At 41.9% G+C, this 18,771-nt stretch overlaps 1 protein-coding gene and 1 long non-coding RNA gene across 4 annotated transcripts in view; one reads left to right on the plus strand and one right to left on the minus strand.

Moving 5' to 3' along the window:
* Positions 1 to 14,780, minus strand: part of LOC124011356 (glycine receptor subunit alpha-4) — a 34,081-nt gene extending 19,301 nt beyond the window's left edge. For 2 of the 3 annotated variants that reach the window (XM_046324650.1, XM_046324648.1), the window contains exons 1-5: positions 14,614 to 14,672; positions 9,250 to 9,383; positions 8,624 to 8,691; positions 4,085 to 4,308; positions 2,667 to 2,749 (exon numbers count right to left, since the gene is read on the minus strand). In XM_046324650.1, coding sequence (XP_046180606.1) covers positions 2,667 to 2,749; positions 4,085 to 4,308; positions 8,624 to 8,691; positions 9,250 to 9,298 — 424 coding nt within the window. In that variant the 5' untranslated portion in view covers positions 9,299 to 9,383; positions 14,614 to 14,672. Of the gene's footprint in view, positions 1 to 2,666; positions 2,750 to 4,084; positions 4,309 to 8,623; positions 8,692 to 9,249; positions 9,384 to 14,613; positions 14,673 to 14,734 lie in introns of those variants that run through there. The other variant, XM_046324649.1, reaches the window with a different exon arrangement.
* Positions 14,781 to 14,973: 193 nt separating this feature from the next.
* Positions 14,974 to 18,465, plus strand: LOC124010506. Its single transcript, XR_006834449.1, has 3 exons — positions 14,974 to 15,032; positions 16,625 to 16,848; positions 17,202 to 18,465. It is a non-coding gene; the product is annotated as an uncharacterized LOC124010506 (long non-coding RNA).
* The last annotated feature ends 306 nt before the right edge of the window (positions 18,466 to 18,771 follow it).

Here is an 18,771-nt window from a genome sequence, read left to right on the forward strand (position 1 = left end):
CTGGATTTATTTGACGAGATGACCTAGCTGAGGTTACCGAAGTTTTTATGGGTCTTGTCTCTGTAAAAAAAACACATTTAGATGGAGGTCCGAATTGGTCAAGCTTCAGCTTTACTGTCTAACTCTGTCCTGTGGATTTACACTTTATACATCTACTTACTGACTTAAGGACACCAAATTGGGTCACGAGAACACATGATGGTTTTAAAGATTGTTTGATGTAGGATATTGGTACAGTACATACTATTTATATATACTAGAGCTCAAGGCATCAAGACTAAGGCTGTCAAACAGCATTGGTTTGGACTTCCATTCTCTGAATTAGCAGACCCCGAAGATATCCCTCTCTTTTCCCTCCTTGCTCTCGCCCTCAATGTGCAGCATTGGCAGTTGGCATAGCGTGTGATAGTTAAACCTTCCTGTTATACCTGTTAAACCTGACATGTCCTCCCCATGCAGCCAAGGTGATCACACCCTGGGCGGTGTACTAACACTTGTCAAAACAGAGCTGGCTGTTCCCTTCAGAGACACGAAGAGGAGGGCTTCTTTTAATCAAAAAATTATTAGGACTCCTGTAATGGTCCTGTCAGGTAGTAAACTTGCTGGCTGGCATGCTTTCCTATGTTGGCCCAGATTTCTCTCCTCAGCTGCTCTCCACACTTTAGGAGGGTAGGTTTAATTGCAAACAACAAATATATTTATCAATCTTTTACCATATTTGGCATTGAAATATGGGTATACCACACAACTTGACATATAATTCATTTCAAATGCCTGCTGCTGGATCTCCCAGCAAGAAATATTTTGTTTTCCGAGCCAGGTTTGCTCCCATTTGATTCTCCTCTTGCTAGTTATTTTGTCTGGCCTGGCAGAGGTGGAATTAAGCCACCTACGAGGGTGAGAGGTGGGTCATATAATAAAAGGGGACACAAAATGGAAGTTTCATTATTGATATCCTCAAAATTGGATTTGTGGATGCTATCAGTACTTGGGGCAAGGGGTAGCAAATATACTTTTTTCACATTTACATTTTATTTATGGAACAAGGAATGACATGCTATGCACAGACTTTATAGACTAGACATTGTTCTGTTGATATTTTTCATGAATAGATTCCTACATTTGATGCACAGCACAGGAATTGCATTACCCTTACACAACATCACTGACAAAGCTAACCAGTAATTTTGTGTTGGTGGGTCGCTAAATCACACAAGTCGGTGTCAGAAAGTCCGTCTTTCATGTTATGTATGCACAAGTCCGTCATCTGAGGATGTTTGATAAAAGCAGCAACTCAAAACCTAGCCTGTCACATTTAGGCATTGAATTGAATCTCAATCAATGTCACTCATATGTGGTGATATTACAAAAGTATGTGGACACCCCTTCAAATTAGTGGATTTGGCTATTTCAGCCACACCCGTTGCTGACAGATGTATAAAATCGAGCACACAGCCATGCAATCTCAAAAATTGGTAATAGAATGGCCCGTATTGAAAAGTTTAGTGACTTTCAATGTTGCACCGTCAAAGGATGCCACCTTTCCAACAAGTCAGTTTGACAAATTTATGCCCTGGTATAGCTGACCTAGTCAACTGTAAGTACTGTTATTGTGAAGTGGAAACGTCTAGGAGCAACAACGGCTCAGCCGCACCGTGGTAGGCCACACAAGCTCACAGAATGGGACTGCCAAGTGCTGAAGCGTGTAGTGCATAAAAATAGTCCGTCCTTGGTTGCAACACTCACTAGCGAGTTCCAAAATGCCTCTGCAAGCAACGTCATCACAATAACTATTCGTTGGGAGCTTCATGAAATGGGTTTCCATGGCCGAGCAGCCGCACACAAGTCTAAGATCACCATGCGCAATGCCAGGCGTCGGCTGGAGTGGTGTAAAGCTCGCCGCCATTGGACCCTGGAGCAGTGGAAACACATTCTCTAGAGTGATGAATCACGCTTCACTATTTGTCAATCCGATGGATGAATCTGGATTTGGTGGATGCCAAGAGAACGCTACCTGCCCCAATGCATAGTGCCAACTGTAAAGTTTGGTGAAGGACGAATAATTTGCTGAGGCTGTTTTTCATGGATCAGGCCAGGCACCTTAATTCCAGTGAAGGGAAATCTTAACGCTACAGCATAAAATTACATTCTAGACAATTATGTGTAGTTTAGCAAAGGCCCTTTCCTGTTCCAGCATGATAATGCCCCCGTGTAAAAAGCGAAGGGCCATACAGAAATGGTTTGTCAAGATCAGTGCGGAAGAACTTCACTGGCCGGACAAAATCCATGTCCTCAACCCCATCGAACGCCTTTGGGATGAGTTGGAATGCCGACTACGAGCCAGGCCTAATCGCCCAACATCAGTGCCCGACCTTACTAATACTCTTGTGGCTGAATGGAAGCAAGTCCCCGTGGGCAATGTTCCAACATCTAGTGGAAAGTCTTCCCAGAAGAGTGTTAAGGCTGTTATAGCAGCAAAGGGGGGACCAACTCCATGTTGATGCCCATGATTTTGGCATGAGATGTTCGATGAGTAGGTGTCTTACTTCATTTTGGTAATGCATTGTATCTCTTCAGAAATTTCACAACTTAAAAACAAACTAAAAGCCAGTGTGAAAATGGCTGGGGAGGGAATTAAAAGGAAAATTAGGAAGAAGGAGACTCACAGCTTTCAAGCTGCATGGTACAGGTCTGAATATCCATGGGGAAATTCTTTAAGTCCATAGGGCAGGACAGGATGAGAGTCAGCCTGAGATAGAAAGAGAGAGAGAAAAGAGAGAAGGGAAGTTTTAGGTGAAGGTAAAGAGCAAAGGAGAGCATGAAAGAAGAGAATTACAACATACAGGGACAAATTAAGACAAAGAGGCAAAGGAATACAAGTATAATCAGAAATTCCCCAGGGCAACTTTCTAGGTCCCTTACTTTTTTCAATCTTTACTAATGACATGCCATTGGCCTTAAGTTAAGCCAGTTTGGCTATGTATGTGGATGACTCAACACTCTACATGTCAGCTACTACAGCGAGTGAAATCACTGCAACACTTAACAAAGAGCTGCATTTAGTTTCAGAATGGGTGGCAAGGAATACATTTGTCCTAAATATTTCAAAAACTAAGAGCATTTTATTCACTAATCATTCACTAAACCCTAAGCCTCAACTGAATCATGTAATAAATAATGTGGACATTTAGCAAGTGACTGCCATGGAAGCAGCTAATGGGGTCCTCAAGAAATACAAATACAGATGCAAAGGGACTTTGAAATGTGATTGAAAACATACCTAATGCTATGTTGGTACCAATATTTATGGCCTACCCTCTAGATAAACTATACTATACATTATGGCATGATTTGTGTGCGTTTTCTCCGATTACCAAAAAAGGCAAATTGCAAAGGATGCCATGAGTTATGGTGCCATTTGGTTACAGGGCTTTGCTGTAATAGCAAACTAATTGGTAGACACATCCTTCCCTTTATTTATTGCAGCACTGACGCATTGAGTCTTCAAGGAGCCGTGAGGAAGAGACAGAACTATTAGGGAGTTTGGGTTTGAAGAGAAGCTGTGTAATTACCTGCTGTAATGCATTGCCCAGAGGAGCGACGAGAGCCACCAGCTCTATGCTACTCGCAGGAGCCTCCATTGCTATAGTGCTGTGATAATGTGCAATACTAGGCCCAAAAATACAATGACGAATGAGCCTTCGAAGCTTCTCTGCATGTGTAATTTAACCTTAGCTCAGAGAGGTAGCTACGAAAATGTATTTGGACTAGTGTGTGATGACTGTTAGCGGATACATCTGCCATTGTAATCAATATGGCATGCTTAACTGCATATTTTTCAATTCCCTTCATGGGTCCATGAATGTTGAGAGATATATCAACTCACAGCAGTGTATGGGTTGAGGGGCTAATACAGTATATTGGTATCAAAGTTATCGTAATGAATAAATCACTGGCGCCCTCTTTGACCATAGGCAGAATTGAATTGAATAACTCACTAGCTTCCCCTTCGGCCATAGGCAGAATTGTCTTGAATAACTCAATAGCTCCCTCTGTGGTCACATACCGACCTGCCTCTGCTCACCTGATGCTATATAGTACGCTCCCATCTTGGAATATCCGCAGCAGTTTGTTGTCAGTGGTGACCTCATGAAAGTTAGCCCCCTTCTCGTTAGCGAAGAACAGGTCAGGCTTCCAGATGGAGTCCAACATGGAGGGATCCAGGTCCAAGGAATTGTCCGGGTACTCCTGGTAAGCCAATCGGGGATCGTTCCATTTTTGCCGTAGGAACACATTGAGCCTGTAGTCCTGTGGATTGACCAAGAAATTGACTCATTGGCTCCTTCTCAATTCATATTTTCTCGATTCTTCGCATCACATCCTCATTCCTCGCCTCCTCCTCAAAACGCATAGGAGAAGATGTCAGAAGGGATGAACTTTGGGCCTTCTCCTTGAATGCCGTTGAGACGGAGGCGAGGTGATGGGATGTGAGGAATTGCAGAAGATACATCGAGGTTGAGCCATGATACTGTTGCCAGGTTTAAATGATTCTGTCTAAGAAGTGCGAAGTCTGATTAAATGAATAACCTTTACTGTTGTTAATTATACAAAAGCCAATGCGACAAATGGAAGCTTATTTTCAATTAGTTCTTTGAAATGTAGGGTGTATTTATACTTCAAAAATAATGTGTATCTTGATCAGACTGATTTGAATGATTTATTTGGAGTATTTCCTTTATGGCTAGATTATCTTTAATATTGCAGATAGATTGTCAATGAAATTGTCTGCATCACTTCCAATCCCTCATATATTTGTTGCAAATAAATAAATATATATCTATATATATATATATATAAACATACATATACATATACAGTGCTTTGCGAAAGTATTCGGCCCCCTTGAACTTTGCGACCTTTTGCCACATTTCAGGCTTCAAACATAAAGATATAAAACTGTATTTGTTTGTGAAGAATCAACAACAAGTGGGACACAATCATGAAGTGGAACGACATTTATTGGATATTTCAAACTTTTTTAACAAAACAAAAACTGAAAAATTGGGCGTGCAAAATTATTCAGCCCCTTTACTTTCAGTGCAGCAAACTCTCTCCAGAAGTTCAGTGAAGTTCAGCTCTCCATCCAACCTCACTGAGCTCGTGCTGTTTTGCAAGGAGGAATGGGAAAAAATGTCAGTCTCTCGATGTGCAAAACTGATAGAGACATACCCCAAACGACTTACAGCTGTAATCGCAGCAAAAGGTGACGCTACAAAGTATTAACTTCAGGGGCTGAATAATTTTGCACGCCCAATTTTTCAGTTTTTGATTTGTTAAAAAAGTTTGAAATATCCAATAAATGTCTTCCAACAAGACAATTCCACTTCACAATGGAATTGTGTCCCACTTGTTGTTGATTCTTCACAAAAAACCTCACAGTTTTATATCTTTATGTTTGAAGCCTGAAAAGTGGCAAAAGGTCACAAAGTTCAAGGGGGCCGAATACTTTCGCAAGGCACTGTACATACCTACACGTACATACACATATAAATACATATAAATAAATATCTTCAAAAATATATATTTCCTTTATTACCCTCCAACCCCAAAACCCCTCCCCCAATTGGAGCAAACTAGTGAACAACAAGCCTTTATTTCCAGCTTATTCATACTATATACATTTTATGTACTCAGTCTATTTTACAATAGTTCCATTTGGTTTGTTTTTACTCCTGTCCTTCCTCTACCCTCAACCTCCCCCATCTATTTCTGATGTCTATCCTGTTTGATTTCTATATGCCATATCTTTCAAACTGTGCTCTTTCAAAAATGGTCTCAACCATTCAAAAGTTTGGGGTCACTTAGAAATGTCCTTGTTTTTGAAAGAAAAGCAACTTTTTTGTCCATTAAAACAACATCAAATTGATCAGAAATATTTTTAAGTTCCTCGGCTTACACATCACGGACAAACGGAAATGTTTCACCCACACAGACTGTGTGGTGAAGAAGCCGCAACAGCTCCTCTTCAACCTCAGGAGACTGAAGAAATTTGGCTTGTCACCAAAAACACCCGTAAACTTTACAGATGCACAATCGAGAGCATCCTGTCGGGCTGTATAACCGCCTGGTACGGCAACTGCTCTGCCCACAACCGCAAGGCTCTCCGGAGGATAGTGAGATCTACACAACGCATCACCGGGGGCAAACTACCTGCCCTCCAGGACACCTACACCACCCGATGTTACAGGAAGGCCATAAAGATCATCAAGGACATCAACCACCCGAGCCACTGCCTGTTCACCCCGCTATCATCCAGAAGACGAGGTCAGTACAGGTACATAAAAGCTGGGACCGAGAGCCTGAAAAACAGCTTCTATCTCAAGGCCATCAGACTGTTAAACAGCCATCAATAACATTGAGTGGCTGCTGCCAACATACTGCCTCAAATCTCTAGCCACTTTAATAATTCAAAATTGGATGTAATAAATGTATCACTAGTCACTTAAAACAATGCCACTTTTTATAATGTTTACATACCCTACATTACTCATCTCATATGTATATACTGTACTATACCATCTACTGCATCTTGCCTATGCCATTCGGCCATCGCTCATCCATATGTTTACATGTACATATTCTTATTCATTCCTTTACACTTGTGTGTATAAGGTAGTTGTTGTGAAATTGTTAGATTACTTGTTAGATATTACTGCATGGACAGAACTAGAAGCACAAGCATTTCGTTACGCTCACATTAACATCTGCTAACCATGTGTATGTGACCAATCAAATTTGATTTGAAATACAGTGTAGACATTGTTAATGTTGTAAATTACTATTGTAGCTGGAAACAGCTGATTTGTTTATGGAATATCTACATAGCAGAGGCCCATTATCAGCAACCATCACCTCTGCGTTCCAACGATACATTGTGTTAGCTAATCCAAATTGATCATTTTGAAAGGCTAATTGATCATTAGAAAATCCTTTTGCAATTATGTTAGCACCGCTGAAAACTGTTGTTCTGATTAAAGAAGCAATAAAACTGGCCTTTAGACTAGTTGGAGCATCAGCATTTGTGGGTTCGATTACAGGCTTAAAATGGCCAGAAACAAAGACATTGCTTCTGAAACTCGTCAGTCTATTCTTGTTCTGAGAAATGAAGGCTATTCCATGCGAGATATTGCCAAGAAACTGAAGATCTCGTACAATGCTGTGTACTACTCCCTTCACAGAACAGTACAAACTGACTCTAACCAGAATAGAAAGAGGAGAGAGAGGCCTTGGTGCACAACTGAGCAAGAGGACAAGTGCATTAGTCTCTACACTGCCCGCATTGCCTCACGTCCAATGGCAGCATCCAAACTCAAGAATCGCCGAGGTTCAATTCTTGAGGGCTGATTCGCGTGTTCATTCTACCTTGTGAATGAAAATAATGAGAGAAAAAATGTAGATTTTAATAGGTTTTTGGTGTAGCAGGTAAAACGTCACATTGACACAATGCTGGTGGCAACGTGTGTACTGTAGCAGACTTGTTAGCATGGGATGTTAATTGCTTAATTATCTCAGGAACCACACCTGTGTGGAAGCACCTGCTTTCAATATACGTAGTACCCCTCATTTACTCAAGGGTTTCCTTTATTTTAGCAGTTATCTGTAGTGCAGGCTGAAGTACCAGATTCTGGCTTAATCCAAGTATTGTTCAGTGCCTGTTGAAATGACAAATATCAGCTTTGTGGGAAGCAAAATTAACAGCTATTTTGAAATTGGGTCGACAAAAAGTACACGTCCTCATTTAGTCACGGTAGTTATTCAAGTAAATAATTATAGTAAATGCTCATGGTAATGAGAGACTCTTTGGCTGTGTTCTTCCCTGGCAGTTTTCAACTGTCTGTCTCCGTTCCCATGAGGTACCACAAATACATTGAGGACAGCACAACAAACACTGGGCCACAGCATCCAGTGACATCATTAGTGTCCTCTCTGTCCACGCTGAACTAACCTGGGGTCAAGTCCTCAGGGCCCAAATATATTTTAACAGCTCACTGCTACAATCTACTGACCAAGCACTTTCCCCAATTCTTCATTTTAATTGCAGAGTGGACTGTTCATTATCAGAACATCACTGACCCACTGTTCTCTGAAGATTGCTCTGATAGGCTCGAGGAAATAAAGGGAGAGAGGTGAGGGAATTGCTCCAATACTGAGCAGGCCAAAGGTTAGGAAGGAACAGGTATTATATGAACTGGAGGAGAGCGTTCAGATTTCTCTTTTGTAAATTCTGGGATTTAGCTAGTGTAAACCTGCTCAAATATGATCCTTATCGAGGTAATTCATGATTATACTGAAAAACGAGACTGGCTTAGGGTTATCATGATTCCTGGATAATTATGGTGTTTTGTTGAATGTGCATATTCATTTCAACATTTCATTTCACCCTTTTTTATAGGTTTGTGTCTGAGATGAATCTCTTTTGCAAGAGAGACCTGTTCTGGACAGCAGTAGTCGGCAACATATTCAATGATTAAGCTTGATAATGTATGGATTCCAATTCCAGGACATTAATTGACTACGGAAATTCAATGAACTCATTTGACTTTTCCCAGACGTGTTCTCTCACCATAGTCGTTTCTGTGATGGACCCAAAGCTGTTGATGAAGATATTGCAGGTGACATTCACAGGCGGACCTGAAAAAGAACCCAAATAAAATCCATCACTCCGTATATGGGATAATCCTTTCACTGTTTTGACCTGCTGTAAAAAGGTTTCAGAAAGATTTTTTATTTTTATATTTGAATGACACTGGTTTTTGTATGTGCAAGAAGTGGAGTGTCTTGTTGTCACCTCTACGATGTTGAGCAAGTATGAAATGTGTACGACACTATTGTAGATGGGTTATGGTGGGGAACAACTGCTGTAGTAGTGTGTACTGATTCCAGTGGCTCTCTAGTACGGAATACTGTGTCTCTCCTGTCGTTTTACAAGTTGAAAAACTAGGCATGAATCACTTTGTTTAACTTTTCAACAGAGAACTAGTCTAACAAAAAATGCATCACATTGGTATATGGAATTCTAAGTTAGGTAACCACATGGAATGTTCAGTTCCAAGCTTCCTATCCATTTCTACAGGTAAGTCCTATCTTACTTTTTTTTACCAGTGGCTGTCTGCTTGCATTAATTTAGTGAAGTTTCAGTATTTTTTTATGGGAGCTGTGGCCTACTTCTGAACATACTTTTTGACGTACCTTTGAAGTTGGGTCTGATGCGAGCGTCATAGCCAGACCTTTTCCCCATGAGCTTGTCCAGGAAGTCAGACGGCGACTGCGAGGAGGGGACTGTCCTACTGGGGGACTTTATCTCCTCTTTACAGGAGCCCAGTCTGAAGAAAAACAAAAACAAATGCAAAGAAAGAGAGGAGAGGAGAGAAAGCGAGGGAGGAAGAAGCAATAGTTAGAAAACAAGAAACTTTGACTGGTATCAGTGGAAGACATAGGGAGAGAACAACAAGGATTTAAATGACTTTTGCACAGCCACCCCCGAAAACCCATCTAATTTCACATGATGTTCGGGACATATTGTGTTTAATAGAACCTACCCACTGGGAACACACTGGTTGTTTCAACGTAATTCGTCAACATATTGTGACGTCAAATCAACATGGAAAATACATTGGATTTGAAAAAATTAATCAACCAGTACTGTTGTCATCTCACTTCAACCAACGTTTCAAACATTGAAATTAGGGTAATACTTCAACTTAAATACGTGGAATTAACTTGACTAACAGGATGTTACATCAATCTATACTGAAGTAAAAATACAAATGCAAGATGCAACAATTAAGATTTCACTGATTTACAGTTCATATCAGTCAATTAAAATACAGTTATTCGGCCCTAATCTATAGATTTCACATGTCTGAGAATTGGTCACAGACACCTTAAAAGCAATGGATCTCAGGATATCATCACGGTATTTCTTTCCATTATAATTGCCATCGATAGAATGCAATTGTGTTCGCTGTCCGTAGTTTATGCCTGCCCATACCATAATCCCACCGCTACCATGGGGGCACTCGGTTCACAACATTGACATCAGCAAACCGCATGCCCATGAAACAGACCGTCCCCTCGCCCATACCCGGGCGCGAAGCAGGGACCCTCTGCACACATCAACAACAGTCACCCATGAAGCATCGTTATCCATCGCTCCACAAAAGCTGCAGCTCTTGCAGAGCAAGGGGAGCCACTACTTCAAGGTCTCAGAGCAAGTGACGTCACCGATTGAAACGCTATTTAGCGCACACCACCGCTAACTAGCTAGCCGTTTCACATTCGTTACACCCACACAACCCCATGCACGTGGTCTGCGTTTGTGAGGCCGGTTGAACATTCAGGCAAGTTCTTAAAATGACGTTGGATGTGTATTGGGAGAGAAATTCAACATTCAATTCTCTGGCAACAGCTCTGGTAGACATTCCTGCAGTCAGCATGCCAAATGCACGCTCCCTTTAAAACTTGCCACATCTGTTGCATTGTTTTGTGTGACAGAATTACACAATGGCTTTTTATTGTCCCCAGCACAATGTGCAACTGTGTAATGATCATGCTGTTTAATCAGCTTCTTGATACAACTTGCAGACTTGTTTACGTGTTGCATTTTGTTGCCAACCTATTTTGCTACCTGACAACTTTACGGTTTTTACTTTTAATTACCGTTTATATTTTTGTTTTTTTCCCTTAACTTTTTCACTCCGGACGCTTTATCTGGACATGGTTCGTCAGGACCTCCAACAGCCGAAGCTAAGTAGTAACATTAACATGATGCCTTCTAATTGCAGTTGCTGTACTCATAATATACAGGAGAACGATCGCCTTATGGCGAGGATAGCTGTGCTATAAGCCCAGCTTCAGACGCAATCGTTAGGAAAGTGTAATGTCAGTTTAGGAAAGGATGAAACAGCGTCTGTGCCACCAGTAAGTACAGATAGTAACGTTTGTATAAATCCCCTCGCACGGTCCCTGCAGCCGGACAACTTTCTCACGGTTTCTGAAAGGAAATGCTGTAGGAATGCTCAACCAGTGTCGCTCATTCAGCCGACAGAAACTTTCAACCGGTTTTCCCCATTAAGCAGCGAGTCGGAGTCAGAGGCCGAGCCTTCTCTTGTCTCTACTCCTACCGTTACGGGGTCTGAGACGCCGAAGCTTCCCACCATTAGCTCTGACAAATTGAAAACTCTAATCATTGGCGACTCCATTACCATTACCATTACCAGTATTAGACTTAAAACGAATCATCCAGTGATCATACGCTGTTTACCAGGGGGCAGGGCTACAGACATTAAGGCTAATCTGAAGATGGTGCTGGCTAAAGCAAAAACTGGCGAGTGTAGAGAGTATAGAGATATTTTTATCCACGTCGGCACCAACATTGTTAGGATGAAACCGTCAGAGAACACCAAACGCAACATAGCTTCAGCGTGTAATTCAGCTAGAAAGATGTGTCGGCATTGAGTAATTGTCTCTGGCCCCCTCCCAGTTAGGGGGAGTGATGAGCTCTACAGCAGAGTCTCACAACTCAATCGCTGGTTGAAAACTGTTTTCTGCCCCTCCCAAAAGATAGAATTTGTAGATAATTGGCCCTCTTTCTGGGACTCACCCACAAACAGGACCAAGCCTGACCTGCTGAGGAGTGACGGACTCCATCCTAGCTGGAGGGGTGCTCTCATCTTATCTACCAACATAGACAGGGCTCTAAGCTCCACAATGAAATAGGGTTCAGGCCAGGCTGTTAGCCAGCCTGCCAGCATAGTGGAGTCTGCCACTAGCACAGTCAGTGTAGTCAGCTCAGCTATCCCCATTGAGACCGTGTCTGTGCCTCGACCTAGGTTGGGCAAAACTAAACACGGTGGTGTTCGCCTTAGCAATCTCACTAGGATAAAGACCTCCTCCATTCCTGTCATTATTGAAAGAGATCATGACACCTCACATCTCAAAATAGGGCTACTTAATGTTAGATCCCTTACTTCAAATGCAATTATAGTCAATTAACTAATCACTGATCATAATCTTGATGTGATTGGCCTGACTGAAACAAGCCTGATGAATTTACTGTGTTAAATGAGGCCTCACCTCCTGGCTACACTAGTGACCATATCCGCCGGGCATCCCGCAAAGGCGGAGGTGTTGCTAACATTTACGATAGCAAATTTCAATTTACCCCCCCCCAAAAAATGGCATTTTTGTCTTTTGAGCTTCTAGTCATGAAATCTATGCAGCCTACTCAATCACTTTTTATAGCTACTGTTTACAGGCCTCCTGGGCCATATACAGCATTCCTCATTGAGTTCCCTGAATTCCTATCGGACCTTGTAGTCATAGCAGATAATATTCAAATTTTGGTGACTTTAATATTCACATGGAAAAGTTCACAGACCCACTCCAAAAGGCTTTCGGAGCCATCATTGACTCAGTGGGTTTTGTCCAACATGTCTCTGGACCCACTCACTGTCACAGTCAATACTCTGGACCTAGTTTTGTCCCATGGATTAAATGTTGTGGATCTTAATGTTTTTCCTCATAATCCTGGACTATCGGACCACGTTTGCAATTGCAACAAATAATCTGCTCAGACCCTAACCAAGGAACATCAAAAGTCGTGCTATAAATTCACAGACAACACAAAGATTCCTTGATGTCCTTCCAGATTCCCTCTGTCTACCCAAGGATGCCAGAGTACAAAAATCAGTTAACCACCTAACTGAGGAACTCAATTTAACCTTGTGCAATACCCTAGATGCAGTTGCACCCCTAAAAACTAAAAACATTTCTCATAAGAAACTAGCTTCCTGGTACACAGAAAATACCCGAGCTCTGAAGCAAGCATCCAGAAAATTGGAACGGAAATGGCGCCTCACCAAACTGGAAGTCTTCCGACTAGCTTGGAAAGACAGTACCGTGCAGTACCGAAGAGCCCTTACTGCTGCTCGATCATCCTATTTTTGTAACTTAATTGAGGAAAATAAGAACAATCTGAAATTCCTTTTTGATCCTGTTGCAAAGTTAACTAAAAAAAACAGCATTCCCCAAGAGAGGATGGCTTTCACTTCAGCAGTGATAAATTCACAAACTTCTTTGAGGAAAATAATCATGATTATTAGAAAGCAAATTACGGACTCCTCTTTAAAAATCTGCGTATTCCTTCAAAGCTCAGTTGTCCTGAGTCCGCACAACTCTGCACAACTCTGCCAGGTCCTAGGATCAAGAGAGACACTCAAGTTTTAGTACTATATCTCTTAAGACAATGATGAAAATAATCGTGGCCTTTAAACCTTCAAGCTGCATACTGGACCCTATTCCAACTAAACTACTGAAAGAGCTGCTTCCTGTGCTTGGCCCTCCTATGTTAAACATAATAAACGGCTCTCTATCCACCGGATGTGTACCAAACTCACTAAAAGTGGCAGTAATAAAGCCTCTCTTGAAAAATCCAAATCTTGACCCAGAAAATATAAAAAAACTAATCGGTCTATATCGAATCTTCCTTTCCTCTCTATTTTTTTTGAAAAGGCTGTTGCGCAGCAACTCACTGCCTTCCTGAAGATAAACAATGTATACGAAATGCTTCAGTCTGGTTTTAGACCCCATCATAGCACTGAGACTGCACTTGTGAAGGTGGTAAATGACCTTTTAATGGCATCAGACCGAGGCTGTGAATCTGTCCTCGTGCTCCTAGACCTTAGTGCTGCTTTTGATACCATCGATCACCACATTCTTTTGGAGAGATTGGAAACCCAAATTGGTCTACACGGACAAGTTCTGGCCTGGTTTAGATCTTATCTGTCGGAAAGATTTGTCCTCTGACAAATCAACTGTAAATTTTGGTGTTCCTCAAGGTTCCATTTTAAGACCACTATTGTTTTCACTATATATTTTACCTCTTGGGTATGCCATTCGAAAACATAATGTTAACTTTCACTGCTATGCAGGTGACACACAGCTGTACATTTCAATGAAACATGGTGAAGCCCCAAAATTGCCCTCGCTAGAAACCTGTTTTTCAGACATAAGCAAACTTTCTACTTTTAAACTCGGACAAAACAGAGATGCTTGTTCTAGGTCCCAAGAAACAAAGAGATCTTCTGTTGAATCTGACAATTAATCTTAATGGTTGTACAGTCGTCTCAAATAAAACTGTGAAGGACCTCGGCGTTACTCTGGACCCTGATCTCTCTTTTGAAGAACATATCAAGACCATTTCAAGGACAGCTTTTTTCCATCTACGTTACATTGCAAAAATCATAAACCTTCGGTCCAAAAATGATGCAGAAAAATTAATCCATGCTTTTGTCACTTCTAGGTTAGACTACTGCAATGCTATACTTTCTGGCTACCCGGATAAAGCACTAAATAAACTTCAGTTAGTGTTAAATACGGCTGCTAGAATCCTGACTAGAACCCAAAAATTTGATCATGTTACTCCAGTGCTAGCCTCCCTACACTGGCTTTCTGTCAAGGCAAGGGCTGATTTCAAGGTTTTACTGCTAACCTACAAAGCATTACATGGGCTTGCTCCTACCTATCTCTCTGATTTGGTCCTGCCGTACATACCTACACGTACTCTACGGTCACAAGACGCAGGCCTCCTAATTGTCCCTAGAATTTCCAAGCAAACAGCTGGAGGCAGGGCTTTCTCCTATAGAGCTCAATTCTTATAGAATGGTCTGCCTACCCATGTGTTACGGATACAAGTATCCTGTGTGTGTTTCTTTTCTCTCCTTCTCCCCTCACAGGTGAAAATCATCACTCCCCAATCAATCACCAATCAATCATCAATCAGAAGACACACCTCCTCCTGTTTCCTACCCAATCACAGTTCATTTCCCTTGGTTTAAAAACCCCATCATTTGTTAGCTCTAGAGCTCAATCTCTCTCTGTAAATGCCATGTCTGTTGGTCTAGCTGTTGCACTCTCTCTTTGTGTATTAACCTCTCTTTTGTTTGAGCACCTCCATAGCACTTTCATCCCCTGTGAGTATTGTTTTTGGTTATGGTGTTTGTTTGGTGGGAAAAGGGGGAACCAAGACAAGTCGCCCATGGGCATACACTACCCGTAGGTAGACTTTTAAATACACTAGTTAGAACTGGGCGGACCATCCACTGTATTTTTGGTTAGTTAGCTGTTGTTAAAGTAGCCTCGTCTAGCTTAGTTTAAAAAAATACTTATTGTTTCTTTCCTTGGGTCCAGCTCAGGCCCTTTTCCTGCTCCCCCCATTACTGTGTGTTTACAAATAAACCTTGAGTTTGACGGTAGATCTCAGTTGTCGTTATTTCGTTCTCACTTTTACTTTGTCACTATTAGAATTTGCATGAGTTGTTACGGGTCTCATTACCATCCCCCCCTAGACTGTCGGGCCAAAAGGGATTCGTAACACCATGTAAGAGACGCAAACTCAGTCTCAACCTTTAAGTCTTTACTGAAGACTCATCTCTTCAGTGGGTCATATGATTGAGTGTAGTCTGGCCCAGGAGTGGGAAGGTGAACGGAAAGGCTCTGGAGAAACGAACTGCCGTGGCTGACTCTGCCTGGCCGCTTCCCCTCTTTCCACTGGAATTCTCTGCCTCTAACCCTATTACAGGGGCTGAGTCACTGGCTTACTTGAGTTGGTGTAGTCACTGATGTGATCTTCCTGTCTGGGTTGGCGCCCCCCCCCCCATTGGGATGTGCCGTGGCGGAGATCTTTGTGGTCTATACTCGGCCTTGACTCAGGATGGTAAGTTGGTGGTTGAAGATATCCTTCTAGTGGTGTGGGGGCTGTGCTTTGGCAAAGTGTGTGGCGTTATATCCTTCCTGTTTGGCCCTGTCTGGGGGTGTCCTCTGATGGGGCCACAGTGTCTCCTGACCCCTCCTGTCTCAGCCTCCAGTATTGATGTTGCAGTAGTTTGTGTCGGGGCTAAGGTCAGTTTGTTATCTCTGGAGTACTTCTCCTGTCCTATTCGGTGTCCTGTGTGAATTTAAGTGTGCTCTCTCTCTCTCTTTCTCTCTTTCTTTCTCTCTCGGAGGACCTGAGCCCTAGGACCATGCCTCAGGACTACCTGACATGTTGACTCCTTGCTGTCGCCAGTCCACCTGGCCGTGCTGCTGCTCCAGTTTCAACCGTTCTGCCTTGTCATTTATGAACACTTGAACATCTCGTCCATGTTCTGTTATAATCTCCACCCGGAAAAGCCAGAAGAGGACTGGCCACCCCACAGCCTGGTTCCTCTCTAGGTTTCTTCCTAGGTTTTGGCCTTTCTAGGGAGTTTCCTAGCCACCTTGATTCTACACCTGCATTGCTTGCTGTTTGGGGTTTTAGGCTGGGTTTCTGTACAGCACTTTGAGATATCAGCTGATGTACGAGGGGCTATATAAATACATTTGAATAGATTTTTGACAGTGTTTTTGTTGCTTATGGAAAATTTTGGGCATTTTTTCTTTCAGATCATGAAACATGGGACCAACACTTTAAATATTTTTGTTAAGTAAAAGTTCAACATAATTATCAGAACTATGTATGTGCTGAAATTGTGTTAAATTACACAAGTAAATATATTTCTCTGCCCTCAACCGCATGACTCTCCAGAGGGTGGTGCCCAACACATTACTGGGGGCACTCTGCCTGCAGCAACCGGTGTCAACGGAAGGCCAAGAAGAACATTAAAGCCCTCTGCCACCTGAGCCATGGACTGTTCACTCGGTGACCGTCCGACAGACTGAGAGTACAGGTGCTAAGACCGAGAGACTGAAAATCAACTTCTATTACCAGGCCATCAGACTATTGAATAGCCATCACTAGCAGTCTACGAGGTGATGCACACTCACTCACACAGAACACACACACACCTCATACTCACAAACACACGCACATACACACACACACTCACAGACACACACAGTAAAAGCTGCTGTCCCATTTCTATAGAGACAATGAACCACTGGTCACTGTGGTTCACTGTTTATACACACTGCATATGTATTTCTACACTGGATTCTTGACATAGCTGACTCTAATAAATCTACTGCTATACATATAATTCGAAGCCGATCTTACTGTATATAAACTGTGTATAGGTTGGCAGGTTCATTCCGCCGTTCTTGATTTCTTGTATTTGTTTTTTTTCTTGCATTTTTTTTGGTTTGACATTTTGCTGCATTGTTAGGACAGACGTCCCATCTGAAAACGGAAGAATTACCACTAACTTTTCTTACACGATAGCGGTGCGTGGGAAAAATCACTGCGGAAGAAAAGCCAGAGAAAAGCCATATTACAACAGTATGTGTTGTGATAATTGCATAGTTTGCTCCATAACCTGTTAGTTCATATGAATTGTAACCATGATAAATAATGTAGGCTTAAGGCCAAGACAATAAGACACATGACCTAACTGTTTATTACATGTAATATGATTTGGGGACTTTACTGGACAGAGGTTGATCTCTGGGTTTGTGATGAAATTAGATGTGGCGGAATTTATTCTTGGACGACGCTGGGCCAATTGTGCTTCGCCTCATGGGTCTACTGGTCGCAGCCGGCACGGGTCTCAAACCAACATCTGTAGCAATGCAGTTTGCACTGCGTTGCAGTGTCTTAGACTGCTCGGCCACTCTGGAGCAGCCAGTGTAATCATCTGCCAGAGAGTAGACCCAATCAGCCCGAGCCCCAAGTAATACATTTGGGCCAGATAACTCGCACTGGAAACGGCCTGAGCTCAATCCCCCATCCTAGCCATAAGTAATACCGCCGACGATTCGGGCCACATGGTGTCAGCCGAGTGCCCTGACTCTCAGCCGGAATCGGCCCAGATCCACATGTGCTAGCTGGGTTGTGCCTGTATCCACATTCAATCTAGTATCCCTAGAGAATTGATGTTGATCATCTGTTGTCTGCTTGATTTACAACAGGGTCTCATTCGTTTTATTAGAGAAAGTATTAAGGTAATATGTTCACGTTTTTGTACCTCGGATTGGACACCTAGTCTACTGTGCATAATTGTGTAGGATAGACTATTGTGCAACACCCAACACTATTCCTATGAATTATTCTGGATATAATGACAACAGATTACATAGCCTAGTGGGCTTATTCACAAAATTATCTGGTAATGAAATAAAATGATATATACAAGGGGCTTGAAGTAGCCTCCATGAATATGGACCTCAGAAATGAAATGACTGGAATAGGCCTACCTTGAAAATCAGACATTTCCTCAATTTGGTGCTTGAAGCACCGTTGTAATTATTGTTAACAATTTCTAAGTCTTACTGCTTCCTTATATAATTTTTCTGTGATTTAATTTTGTTTTTGTTTGTTTCCTGCGCTTCAATTGAAGAGTGTTACACTACTCTGTTGCGGTAAAGCTATCTGCAGTTATTATGAGGATGACAACATTTGTTGGTCATCTTGGCTTTCAAATCTTTCCAATAAAAAAGGAACCTGGTTTTTGGTTACTTTATCATTATAAAAATTGCGATGGTGAGATTAATGCTGGTGAGATTAATGCTAACGTTGTTGGCTTTATTATGTGTCTCTGCTTCGGGCCACTTAGGCTACAGAACAATTGCCATGCATGCATCCAAACTGTTTAAGGCAATGTCCACATTATACCCACATATTTTACAATGTAGTAATCATTTTGATATCAATGCATGGCCTAAAAAAATGTATTATTCTGAAATTGGTAATGGCCTACCTTTTTTAATCTCAATATTATTGAAAATTACAATGAAGTG

The sequence above is a fragment of the Oncorhynchus gorbuscha genome, linkage group LG23, assembly GCF_021184085.1.
Source record: "Oncorhynchus gorbuscha isolate QuinsamMale2020 ecotype Even-year linkage group LG23, OgorEven_v1.0, whole genome shotgun sequence".
Classification (NCBI taxonomy): Eukaryota; Metazoa; Chordata; class Actinopteri; order Salmoniformes; family Salmonidae; genus Oncorhynchus; species Oncorhynchus gorbuscha.